This window comes from Sparus aurata, chromosome 4 (genome assembly GCF_900880675.1).
Source record: "Sparus aurata chromosome 4, fSpaAur1.1, whole genome shotgun sequence".
Classification (NCBI taxonomy): domain Eukaryota; kingdom Metazoa; phylum Chordata; class Actinopteri; order Spariformes; family Sparidae; genus Sparus; species Sparus aurata.
The window spans coordinates 34,051,466-34,064,794 of record NC_044190.1 but is presented as its reverse complement, the minus strand read 5'-3'; the positions used below and the strand labels follow the sequence as shown (position 1 = coordinate 34,064,794).

Here is a 13,329-nt window from a genome sequence, read left to right as displayed (position 1 = left end):
CTCTGTAATGATTCAGGCTTTAACAGAGACTCTACGCTAGCAGCTGTTTTAACAATACAGCAAAATTAAAGCACAGCATGAGCGCTCGCTGGAAACTGTCAATATTCAACCGATATTGAATAAGGGCCGTCTGTCGTCTGCGGGAAAATCAATGTTCCCTGCACAGCCTAAGTGTCTCTCTCCTTTCACAATAAGGACAGATGTCAAGAGCTCCAAATAAATAAAAATAATGAGCAAATTGAATAAATGCGGGCAAATGCGGCAGATAAATATATTCGATTTAGGGCTCAAAATGACAGATACGCGAGGCAATCTTTCCCAGGATGCTAAAGGGTTTTAGTACAGTAATTACTGAGGCTGATGGATGAGATAAGACAGGGCATAATCTGATTCGAACAGGCAGGAGGGCTCTGCGCAGAAGAAGCACTTACCACCATCTTATTTTTGGACACCCAGCAGTCGGCGGGGAAGTCCTGCAGCATGGGCACCAGGAACTGCAGGCAGCCGTCCCAGTGACACAGCAGCAGCATCATGCCGATCAGGTTGACTATCCTCACCATGGCGCTGGCGAGGTCATAGGTCATGTGGAAGATCTGAGGGGTGGGAGAGGAAGGAAGCAGGAAATGTGGTTAGGGTGGGATGACTCAAAGCGCTGGTGGTCAAATCCCTAAAATCTCTCTAGATTGCAAAACAAAGACACACACACACACACGTCCTCAGGGGAGATTTTCCTCCTCCACAAGCAGTTCAACGACTTCTGGGTCTTTTTCTTTGATCACGTCATGCACAAGCTTTCTGGTTTAGGAATTAGACAACAATCTACATGGCCTGTGTAAGCCTTAGCTTGTTTTTACATCGCCAACAGTTGAGCTGGTGGATGCAGATGTTGCTGTTCCGAGAACGGTCCGCTGGGGATGGTCAGCAGTCTGGGACCAGAGCTTTACCTCCCCGGCTGCTGATTCGCTCTTATCGCCAGCCGCTCAGCCAAACACAATAATGGTGCGAGGGTGGAGGTGGCTGCGCTCCTGGGGTGAGAGCGTTCGCAGGCTTGGTTTGTTAATCCTAATGATAAATATACTCATAAGGCGCTCCAGGACTTCTTGGCTGGTGTAGATTTTAATGGCCTCAACAATTCAAAGCCTCTTAATCCCATAGAAGACCACGGTGTGCACTGCTAACCACTCCACGCCTTATTAAAATCCACTCAGTGCCTTTTAAGGGCCTGTGACTGAAAGGGGATATTCCATCTTTACTTTGTTTTTCAGCAGTAGGTGATGAGGAGGAAGATGAACATATTTGTCGCCCTCATCTTAAGTTCCTAATGCACTTGGCTTGTTTGTTTTGTTTTGTTTTTTCCATCTGAACGCACGCGTGTGTGTAGCTGTGTGTTTTTTCCTGTGTGCGTGTTAAGAAGGAGGCTGGCAGGGACTAGAGCGGTGTTTGTCCAGGACAGTGTGGGTGCTGCTGCACCATCAAATCACATCAATTTCGCTCCGTCAACAGGCTAGCATGAAGCCAGAGGTATGCCCAGGAAAATGTGGCCGGGCGAGGAGCGGAGCCAGGCTCCGTCTCAGGGTGGATGGAGACATCCCGACTCACGCACTCTCTGTCCGTCCACACAAAGATTACACGCCGAAACTCAGCGTGTCTCTCTCCGACTCTGTCCCTTCCCTTCTTTCTGTGGGCTCTTGTTCAAAATGTTTAGCCTTGGGCACTTTCACATCATCACCTAAGCTGAATCATTCGCCCAGCTGCACCTTTTCTTGCTCAACCCACCAAATCCCCCTAATTTCCTCCACGTCTGTTCACAGCAGCACGTCAAACGTTGGGCTGCTGTTTGTGTTTTTTCGCAGCCCGTCTGCTTCTTTAAACACAGCGATAAATAAGTCACGATATCTAATATGCAATGTTGTGTGATGTCGGAATTTCCGGCTGGAACCGTAATGGCGTTCCATAGCATTAAAGTGTTAAGTTCACTCTGTGGCGGATGAATAAATCATGAGGTGCCCCTTTCCATCTCCCACATTGAGCCTGATATATTTTTCATTCGTGAAATCGTATTTCCAGACAGGAAAAGGGAAGATTTATAAAACAGAGGCTGCTTTTATATCTAGGAAAACTTGCCAAATATAGCAATTTGTGAGACATTAAGCATGAACACATATATGAAGCATAAACGCAGATAGATCACTGTTTACATTTTAGATGATCATTTCTAAATTAGTTCCTTGAGATGTTGGCATAATTGCCGTCGCAATTTTACATTCACCCTCAGGCTGTTTGCAAGACAAGGCTGCATATTTTGTCACAGGAAAAGATAAAGCTGTACTCCTGCCTCCTCGAGCATTAAGCTACGTTAAAGAAGAATTCAGGTTTGAATGAAGAAAGTATAAAATATCAAATCACAGAATGGATTTTTTTCAACAATTTCTTTTTTTTTCACTGCACAGATTTTACTCTACTTTACTCTTTACTACACAGAAAACAACATTATCTAGCTTGTACCTGATGATGTCATAGTGGGAATTAACCAAAGCAGAAGGGATCTCTGATGAGTTGCATTGTGGGAAATGTAGGACTTATTTTTGAGCATGTCAAAAGTCAGGATTTCCCACCATCTACCGCATTGTTTTTCTTTTTCAAATGTATTATTTGTCATTGTGAATCCAAAACCCTTACAGATGTTATTTACAGAATATGGCCAAATTCAATAAAGATGGCTTCAAAACAATCGGTGGCAGTATATCACCAGAGATAGCGACAACTGCTGCTCTTTGCTAGCAATCTAGCTAATTCTAGCCATATCTCACAAATTGCTCCTTTAAGTAAATACAATACTAAATTGGTGGATTATCACTTGAACAAGTAAAAGTAAAAGTAAAGGTAAAAACACCATTTTTACTTTTGAGTTTAATAAACAGGTACTGATACTCTATCATCCCAAATACTGCACCACGCCGGCTCATTTTGCAATGAAACTCTTCTTATGGAGTATGAAATGATCTACTGTCCTTGAACCTTTCAATACACTGAATACTATCAAGCTCTCTACAGTGTCAGTGTATTTCTGAAGCAGGATAAATTCCCTTCTTTATCTCGTGGCGCCGCCTGAATGACTCATTACTGTTCAACAATAACTCCTGCTACGTTCCTACTATAGATGTGCCCTCAAAAGACCTCTGGCACTTAAACACTGAGCGCAGAATAAAGCCTGCGAGAACTGTCACAGGTAATGCCATGCAAATCTCCAGTTTGTAACCCAAACTCTACTGTCACTGGAGGAAGGTGATTCCCCTATCTCCCCTTACAGCTGCAATCAATTCAAATACACCCCCGTGCCAGGCAGGAACAGACTTTCCAGTTACGAAAAATTGTTCCTGAGATTGCTTCTGTTAGAAGGTTGGATCATTATTAAAGGATCATTATACTGCGGCGCAGGAACGAGGCTTCTGTAGCTCCCCTCCTTTTATTTTCTGCCGCCTCATGTAAATGATAAAATAGCCACATGCGGCAGAACGTCTGTGCATGTTTAACCAAGAAACATGCTGCGCTGTAAACATGGACACACATCTAAACGCAAACACACACGCGCTCTGTTTGCGCACACGGCGTCCCACAACACGGCGTGTTACATGGGGGATGATGGATTGCGGACCACTTTCTGTTAATTGATAGGGACGCAGAGTGAGCCTGGCAGTATTAGCATCAGCATAAACACGAGAGCGGTGATTGATGAGGGCACGGAGACACAACACAACGCTTTCTTACGGGGTCTCGTTGTTACTCTCTTGTTACTACCCTCATTAGGCCTCTCCATATGAGAGGCCATGCAGATATATCCCCTGGCCTTTTTTTTATTAAAATTAAAAGCATTCGTTAGATCACGTGACGTACGGGAAGTCAGTGCCGATGGAGTGGTTTCATAAACGCAACTAATGAAACAGCAGCGACATGGCTGTAAGCACTTGTGATGAAGGCAGTTTTTTTTTTTTCTGTAAATGGTTTGCCTCGTCGTGCGGAGAGGCACTTCAACCACAGTCGGTATTAAAGGCAAACAATATAAAGGAAATTAAACATTGATGATGAACTTCATTACTACTTCACTTCACTATCAGGGCTGATATCAGGGATTTTATTATGTCAGATTGTCAATAACACGGGTGGATTTAATATTGTGTTACTTTGGTGTCAGATGCAGCTTCCTCTCGCACAATGTCCCGCCCACAACAATGACGACTGGTTAAATGTCAGTAACAGCCTATAAACACTGAATAATTCTGAGTGTGCTTATCAGATCCAAATATCGGTTATCAGTCTCCTTGATTTTCTAATAATATATATATGGGCCCTGAAAAAGCCACATCGGTCGAACCCTCATAAAGTAAAAATGTACTTTAAGTTCTCAGCATTTTACTCTTATATCTGATGTTTTTGTGTTAATATGACAGATGCATTCATGCGTGTGTTGCATTTTACTGCTGTAGTTGTTTAAGGTTGAGCTAATTAACTAACTACTCTACTACAATGCCTCATATTCTTTGAGGTCATCAAATGTTTGTTGCAAGAAACAGGGATCTATATATGTCAACTCTTTTTTTTGCAAACTACTATAGAATTTATTTTAAATGTTAATACAGAGCCATTGAGTTACAGAACTAAATAACAAATAAGTTATCTTTTTAGAGCGAGCATTAAAAGTGCAGCACACAATTTTCTCTAAATCTTAACTGCGGAACGGCGTCGTTGCTTTAATGTGATTCTCCACAAACAACTTGCAACTCACGCTGAACATTTTCTGTGTATTCTCCAAATGCTGTGCTAACTTGTTCAGCGGCTAATATTCAGAGGCTAATATTTTCAGAGGCTAATATTTTGAGACACACAACACACTGCGGTTTCTCCTCCTTACCCACTGGTGAAGCTGAGGGTGAGAAGTGCCTCAAATTTCAGTACAGTACTTGGGTAAATCGCCATTTCACCACTGACTTTAACTATGCTACGACTACATATGCAGTCAGTGCAACTCCACCACTTTTTAACACAAACTTTCTTTTCTAAACTACTACTTATATAAGCGATAGACCAAAGACATTCGCTCACAGTGTCGCTCAGACAAATACAACTAGTAAATACAGTTGGATGAACATGACAGGGGTCAAACACAGGCCTACGTGCTAAAGTCGTTTCCTAATCCGTATCCTTGTGAGTTAGCGATCTGGCCCAGACAGGCACCGAGCGGATGAAGGCAGCTGCCGAGTCATCTCAAACAGATGGAGTGAGAAGAGCGTGATCCAGGTGAGAGAATAGATGCATATGTCCCACGGTGCTGATGGTAGCTGCCCAGACACAGTCCACGCAGCTCTCTATACCGAGGCATCTGGTGTCTGCTGCTCGCGCCCGCTAATGATGATGAATGTTTGGCGTGACGGCGTCTCGACACATAAGAGAAAACAAAATTCGTCACTCGTTGCTGTTTTTTCCCCGATGCCATTTTTGCTGAGCGGACGACAACACGTGTCCCTTCACCTGAAATCTCCGCTGTTTGCTTTAGGGTTTCACTGCTACGCCCAACGTGGTAAGGTTTATTTGAAAAATGTGTTTGATTTACTTTAATTGGTTTCCATTATTCACTTCATGATTCAATTGTAAAAGTTATTTATTTGATAATTAAGAAATTGTTTCCTTTCGTCACACAGTTTTGGTTGTAGCTCAGTCCGGAAATCATCAACTTGGCAGCTCTCCAATTAAATAATGTATTTAACTGTGTTTAATAGTCTAATAGAGTTAGTCATTCAGTGATAATCATTTAGTATTCTTGTGGATTCAGCATCAATTTTATTTCAAGTACTGAAAGACAGAGTTTCAGACACATATGCAACATAAGAACATTACATTTTAAATACTGTCTCTGAGTTTTAGCTTCACTCAAATGTAATTTTCCCACATTCAATCTTGTCATTTTACAAACACAAATCAATAATTTATGATGGCTGTACTAGTTATGTAAATGTTTTCTGTCCTTACTCTATAAACAGTGCTTCTCTTTACTATGTTTACTCATGTGTTAATTGCCATGTGCATGCATCTTGCTCCTGTGTTTGGGTGAGACATGATCTCCCGATGATGAGTAATGAAGTTTATCAACAGAATCAATCCATGCGTGTCACTGTGTTATTTTAATCATCCACGATGATGATGGCAGATTCCCGGAGCAGGCTGCGTGGGCAGGGGGTTAGATTTCTCACTATAAATGCCTTCGACCAAAATGTCATGCTCATGCATGCTGTCATGGTGGACGGAGCGCACGTGGAGAATGAGAAGTAGGCCTGGGAGGGGACCACTGGGAACACCCTTCCATCATCCGTCTGAACAGGCCTGGAGGGCTCGGATCACAAAAACCACTCTCGCTCTGCTCCCTACCAAGACGCGCCATTGGGTTTGTGCAGGATTACACATTTCTGTGTAATAGTTTTTTAAGCAAATCCACTGTGGGTATTGATATCACACGAGGCTTATTCAGAGCGTTGAGGACCTGTCACTGTTGCCGGCGAGCCTCATTGTGCACTCAATAATAGCCCATTAAATCTATTCTTCCTGCTTTTCTTATCTCTGAAAGACCAGTCCTCAACCAAGGTAATGGGTCAGTGAGTGGGGGGCTGATTAGCTGATTTACCTTATTTAAATATTTTTGTATAGATTTACTGGGTGGAAATGAAAGGCGCCTCGCTCCTTCTCGGGACCCGCGGGGCAGCCACGCTGCTAACTTTTATCACAGCGCCTGAGCATTCACTGACAGCACACAGCCACTTGGCCAGGCAGAGCCATACATTTTAACAATCCAAGATGCCAGTACTAAAGAGATGGACGTAATCAACAAACACAGGTGTCTGGCTTAAGTTCCTACACAACTTTACTTAGGTTCCTCTTTGTTTTTAAAACTCCCTACCCCCACTCCAGTAAAACCTCAGCTCTCGTCTCATAAAGTCATCTCCATCCAAGCTACAAAAGCGACGTTTACTGGGCTGGCCAGTCAGGACGGTTGTGTTGGAGGCATCCTGCATGATGGGAAGAAGCCCTCAGAGCTTAGTCATTAGTGCATTGCCTTGAATCTGATTTAACAGGATGACTAATCTCATCCAAGTCACTGGTTCGTCAACAGGAGACAACTCCAATGAGGAGAATATCCGGTCACAGTCTTTTATCCAGATGAAAAGTGACAAGAGGAAGCTGACAAGAAGGGAGATGGTGGAGACGCCATAACGGCAGTCTGCTCCGTGTGTGTGTGTGTGCAATGTGATTGATATCTGCACACCATGTTGAATGTCATGATGCATGGCCCTGTTACCATTGGCGCATGGCCACCGCCTCCAAAAACCTCCTTGTTTGTAAACAACATTCTGCCAACATGGCGGCGGGTTGTAAAAAAGAAACGCTCTTAAAATTCAGAGTGTTTGGAGGGGAAATGGAAGCAATCAGAGCTAATTTATGACAGCTGTGATAAAAAAGGACAGAGAAGAAGGAGATTCATGAGCTGGTGGGGGATCGTTGGTTTAGTTATGCAAATAGAAACTGATGGTGCTAGAGGAGTTCAGATTAGAGTATTTTCATTTTTTTTTATACTGTGGATATGCTGTGTAGTTTAATCTCCATCATAATGTTTTTGTTGATTACATTTTGTTTTAATAATCTGAATCTGCAAAGTAGCAATTTATTAGGCCTATAGCTTTTAAATAAATGCAGTGATGTACATTGTTCTTGACCAGTCTGGTGTAAAGTTATGTATCACTCCTGGAGCTGTTCTCGCATTCAAAACCACATCACTGAGTTGGAATATCTTTGATGCTGCTTTGACCCAAAATCCCCTCTGTTGTCTTCCGGGAAGCCCCCGCTGGGGCAGTTTAGGGGCCAAGCATCACACTCAAGGACACTTCAACAATTTGTGGTCTTGCGGCAACATGTCTGAGACTCAGGCTACCGCAGCAGCACAGTGTGGTCGCATAAAGATGTTATAGGCCATGCAGACAAAGCCTGCATAAACATACATATTACAACAAATGGACGTATACTGATTGCAATCCAATCTGCTATTAACCATTTGCCATTGAATATGTATGTGTGCATGTGAGATATGACCTACTTTCTCGACCTGTCGAACAGTTTCATAAAAACAAAGCGAAGGGAATTCTGAAGATATTTGATTTTTTTCACATCAGTAGATTCAGCACCTTAATGCCCTCCGGGCACGTTGTTATTTCACTTATAAAATACTGACGCAATGACTGACGGTGATGCTACATGCTGGAGTTAGCTAACTGTCCCCAAAGGGATTATGAAATAGTTTTGTGACGTGTTGGACTGGCCTGTTGCTGTGAAAGTGCAGGTCACATGGGTGCAATTTTTTTCCATTTTGAGCGAGGGTGTGAAGCAGCACATGATTATCTTACTCACCTTTTCACAAAGGTTTCTATAGGGTCTCTGTGGTAAGTACACCATTATGATTTCATGCATCTATTTTGGACAGCTTCAAAACAGATATCGTCTCAAATCCTCGCCTGTAGTCCCTCGCTTTCCTGCTTTTGGTATTATTTGCTTCTCCATCTCTTTAGTACACATGTTTTCTTCCTTTATCTCATTCCGAAATTCCTAAAAAGCTTTACTCACTGCAGCGAGAACACTAGAAAAGATTCTAATTTTAAAATGTGCTCCCAACAGTATTGCTCCACACGGCATTAATCTATGCAGCGCAGTTCACTGAGCTGAATTCAACACTCCCCGGAAGAAGTGTCCTCTGCGTGACTTCTTACTGGGGGAGGAAATGAAACTCAAACAATAACAAACCAAATGAATTTGTGCAGCACTATAAAGTAAAATAAATCGGCTTTGCCTTTTTGGAGGACATCGGGACCTCACAGGTCTGCAGCTCCTGCCGTGTCAGAGCGCCATATTTAGAGTGTCAAGCGACGCTGAATGGCATTCAGTGGTGTTACAGGGGCAAAAAATTGCGCTGTGTCATGGATCACAAGGACCCTGCATACGTGTGCCTGAATGTGCTGTGAAAACCAGCAGAAATAACCCTTTTTTTGTTTTATTTTACAGTGCAACACTGTAAAAATAACGACAGAATACAACTTTTTCGTGGATTACTGTGTAGTTACAAGCTTAAGGAGAACGCAAGTGGACCAAAGTAAGGTCAATGTGAAGTGTGACCACGATATTCAAATGGCGATGAGATATATACGCGTCGTCTGAAGTGTAGCTGTCGATAGGAAAAGTCAAAAAGTCAGTCAGGTGGTGAGATCCCTGCGACAAGTTATTCTGCAGTGACAGATGACATTTCTGTGAGGTTGCATCTGGAGTACTCTGGCGCTGAGGCAAAGCTGGCCTTTCACTCTGTCTGCCTAGCGAGCATTCATCAGCAAACCCGACACACACTAGCTCTTACACAGACACACACACATACCGGCCACACGGGCATAAAACATGTAAATGGCAGCTGGCTTCGCTCGTGTATTGTCCCTTCTCTTTGTCGTATTGTTTAGGTGGGTTTGAGACTTTATATGCTCGTTCAGCAGGTCTTCTTTCCTTCCATCCTTCCTTCCTTCCTTCCACTCATTTCATCATCCTCTACCGTTGTCCCCTTTCTTGCACATGTGGCAGCTCGCTGTCAGCGTGTCCACTTCAAATGACGACTGGCCTCATACACCGCATGTATCCCTGCCTTCATTCTGGCCTCAGAAGTACAGCAGCAGACATGCATGGCAGCACAGGGTGGCAAAGGGAGTCTCCCCCAGTGAATCATTTGAACTTTTCCTCTCTTTGAAATGGCATCACAGAGACCCTGCATGATTAATGTCAGCACACTTATATACACTGTTCTATCCAGCTGAATATTTGAAAACTTTTCGTGAATGCCCCTGGGCAGGTCTGGGGATGTTTGATTGGCAATCAGCTTGCTATTCAACCTTTCCAATTGTCCATGTAATGCCACGCACTCAGGTGAGCACACACACCCACCATCTAGCTGAGTGGCGCTGTGTCCAAACAAGCTAATTAATGGATATCAATGCAGTGTACTAAGTATGTGAATGTCAAATTAGGGCAGAAGTTCACACTAAAAGAAAATGACCATGCACTCGTCGTGCCACCTTGAGCAGTCCACTGTGTGTGCTCTCTAAAATACTCTAATTCAAAGCACAATACACACACAAACAATACAAAACACACAGCAGAGCCAAAGCCCTAATTTATGAAAATGTTCCTTATTCTCTGATCAAACAAAATTATGTGCCTTTCATAAATGGAATTAAAGGACTTTAATCAGTGGTGCCACAAAGAGAGACACATAACTAGAGACTCACATTGAAATTATTGTTTTGATCACTGTGATTGTTTTGATGAAGGCAAACGGCACTTTACTTCAGTAACACTGAAGCCGAATGAGGCTCTTTGGTAAGGAGCTGTATCAAAAAAAACCCCACAACGAATAAATTTGCCCTGTGTGCCTTTGTTGATCCTATAAGGGTCTTTTTTCATTGGCCACGGTGTGTCTAACCGTGCCATGCTGATTAGCGTTTCCATTACCGGTTTAACAGAGCTGTGCCACGCCGAGCCATGTGTGCTTCCAAGCTGGGCTGCAGTGACAGCTCGCAAGTACTTTCAGATACCTGCTTTATTTTCTTTTTTCATCGTGTTCACTTTCAGCTATTCCAGGAGTGTAAAAGAGGAAACAGACAAGTTTTCCTACCCTAGAGTTGCCAGGTGGTATTGTTGTGGGCACCATTGTTGCAAAGACAACTGCATTGTTTCCGTTTTCCTCAAAATCGCCAGTTAACCTTCCTTTTCTTGGGTGACCACGTGTCCGGTGGCAAACACGGCTGTATGGTTATAGCGAGGTTTATAGGTAACCATTGTAAACCCTGATTGTTACATTACTACGTATCCATTACACTGTGCAAGCAACATTTACTCCATAAAGATACCTTGAAGCAGAAAACTTGTCCATTGCCGGTTTCCAATGACAACATAACATTTCCTGACTGTGCTGCTTCAAAAGCTGTTTAAATATCTCAATAATGAAGGACTTTGATTGGGAACAATTTCTAGGAAATTAAACATTTATAACTGTACTAGAGGAGCTTTGTTAACAGCTATTGCTCAATAATAGTGCAGGGAAGTATTTACAGCCACACTGACAACCACTATTTAAGACAAGAATGTCATCAGTTAAAGTAACACCTTCAAGCAGGTGGCCCTGTTATAGCGAAACTGCGAATCCCTGCCGTTGGGCTGACATGCCTAGTCAAACCGAGTCAAGCCGAGCAAGCACAGGTGTTTGGAAAAACCCCAATTGTAGACTGAGACTAATCTTTTTAAACGTGTTTTTCTACATGTGAATATTGTCACCATCACAAGCAAAATTTAATTGGAAAACATGAGCAAAGTAAATTGTTAGTTATTTGAAGTACTGATTGGGTGAAATGTATCCGGACAGTACTGGGTAATAACACACATAGACTTTAGCACATTTGAATTTCAATGTGCTATGAGACGTACAAACTGTTTACAAGAAGTGCAAGGTCCGTCTATCCCACAAAATGTTTTTTTCTGAGCCAGGAGGTACACAAGCTGACTCGTAACTGAAAATGTAGACCCCTGACATCGACAACAGTATGAGCTGCAGCACCACATTTTAACATCTGTGTTATGACCGTGCACACTGATTGTGTCCAAGTGCTCTTCATAGAGACACTAAACCCCGAGCTAAAGCCTCCAACCCACACTTCTAACGCCTCAAAGAAATACAAGCTTGTAAGGGGGCTTTGGTTGTTTTTAGGGAGGATATGTGGAATGACAAACAGCAGTTTATTACGAAGCACTGAGCCTCCAAGAAGCCCTCCTACTCGTGAGCTGCATTTGTTAAATTACCCAACGTTCTGACCAACATGGTCGCCCCAACTGTCCCACATTATCCTCCAGTGGCGTGCCTTCTTGTTGACTCCACGCTGAGACTCTGATGCTTCACTTTGCACCTTTTACCTCCGAGACTAAACAGCAAGATCCATCCAGTGAGAGCGATGGAAACTTTTCTAATTATTGCCGCAATTATAATCATGCTTGTATTGCAGCAATGGCTCTCTGGGTTTCGTGGTCCCACTGCTAGCTGGATGCTTACACAGAGGGAAAAATGCTAATCAACAACCCCGGCTTCATCAACTTATCGGTGACTGGGGTACGGCGAAAGAGCCTCTTCACTCCTTTCAAGAGTGGATGTAATCAGAAGCAGCATCTATCCATATTTCCTTCCCAGGGGAAAGGGGGAAAGTGCAGAGCTCTGCAAACATACTTGCAGTAGCTCCCCAGCATGGGGATAACCATTTGGATTATAATTGGATTTAGGAAGTGAAGCCCTGCGTGTTTGACGAGCTTCATCAAATAGCATGTTTGTATGATTGTCAATAATTGTGATTTCCTTGGAATTGTCTCTATCTCTGCGTCTCAGTTTGAATTCGCTTGTTGACATTCAGGGAATCCAGTTTGCCAAGGACAAGTAAAACCAGCATGCATCTTACACATTATACAAGACAGTGGGCGACAATCAGCACAGCAAACACATCAGGGTACATTTTCCTACCTCTTCCCACTGGTGGATGTAGCGAATGAGTCTCGACAGGCGCAGCAGTCGCAGCAAGCTAAGAATCTTTGTGAAGCGGACAATCCGCAAGGCGCGCGCCGTCTTGTAGAAATCCGAGTCGATGCGCGTCTCCACGATGAGGAAGATGTAGTCCACGGGGATGGAGGAGATGAAGTCCACCACAAACCAACTTCGCAAGTACTTGATCTTGATCTGTTGTGGGTCCAGGATGATCTCTGTGTTGTCCTCTTTGACGATGCCCGTCCTGAAGTTGAGGACCAGGTCCATGAGGAAGAAGGTGTCGGAGACCACGTTGAACACGATCCAGGGGGGCGTGTGCTCGTCCTTGAAGAACGTGATGCCCACGGGGATGATGATGAGGTTGCCCACCATCAGCAGCAGCATGGTCAAGTCCCAGTAAAACCTTGTTGGAGAGAGAAATGGAGATAGGTAGAGATATGAATTTTTAAAGAGAAAATGCTAAAGTCAGTACAAATTCTATGGCTAACTTTGAGAAAAATACTGCCCAGTTAGAGGCAGAGCTTCCCACACAGACATTTTACTTGGGCCGTCTGCCCGGGTATGGTACGTCCAAGTACATTTGTAGACCCATTTTAGCCTGTTTTTGGCTATGTTTTGTATCACCGACAAGCTCTTGTGCAAGTGGCCTAAAACACCAACAATCACCTGGTTGTCCG

At 43.4% G+C, this 13,329-nt stretch overlaps 1 protein-coding gene across 3 annotated transcripts in view; it reads right to left on the bottom strand.

Annotated features, from left to right (window-relative positions):
- hcn4 (hyperpolarization activated cyclic nucleotide-gated potassium channel 4) overlaps positions 1–13,329 on the bottom strand; it is a 77,190-nt gene that overhangs the window by 35,206 nt on the left and 28,655 nt on the right. For all 3 annotated transcript variants that reach the window (XM_030413241.1, XM_030413240.1, XM_030413239.1), the window contains 2 exons: positions 12,632–13,055; positions 432–593 (listed from right to left, as the gene is read on the bottom strand). In XM_030413241.1, coding sequence (XP_030269101.1) covers positions 432–593; positions 12,632–13,055 — 586 coding nt within the window. The remainder of the gene's footprint in view (positions 1–431; positions 594–12,631; positions 13,056–13,329) is intronic.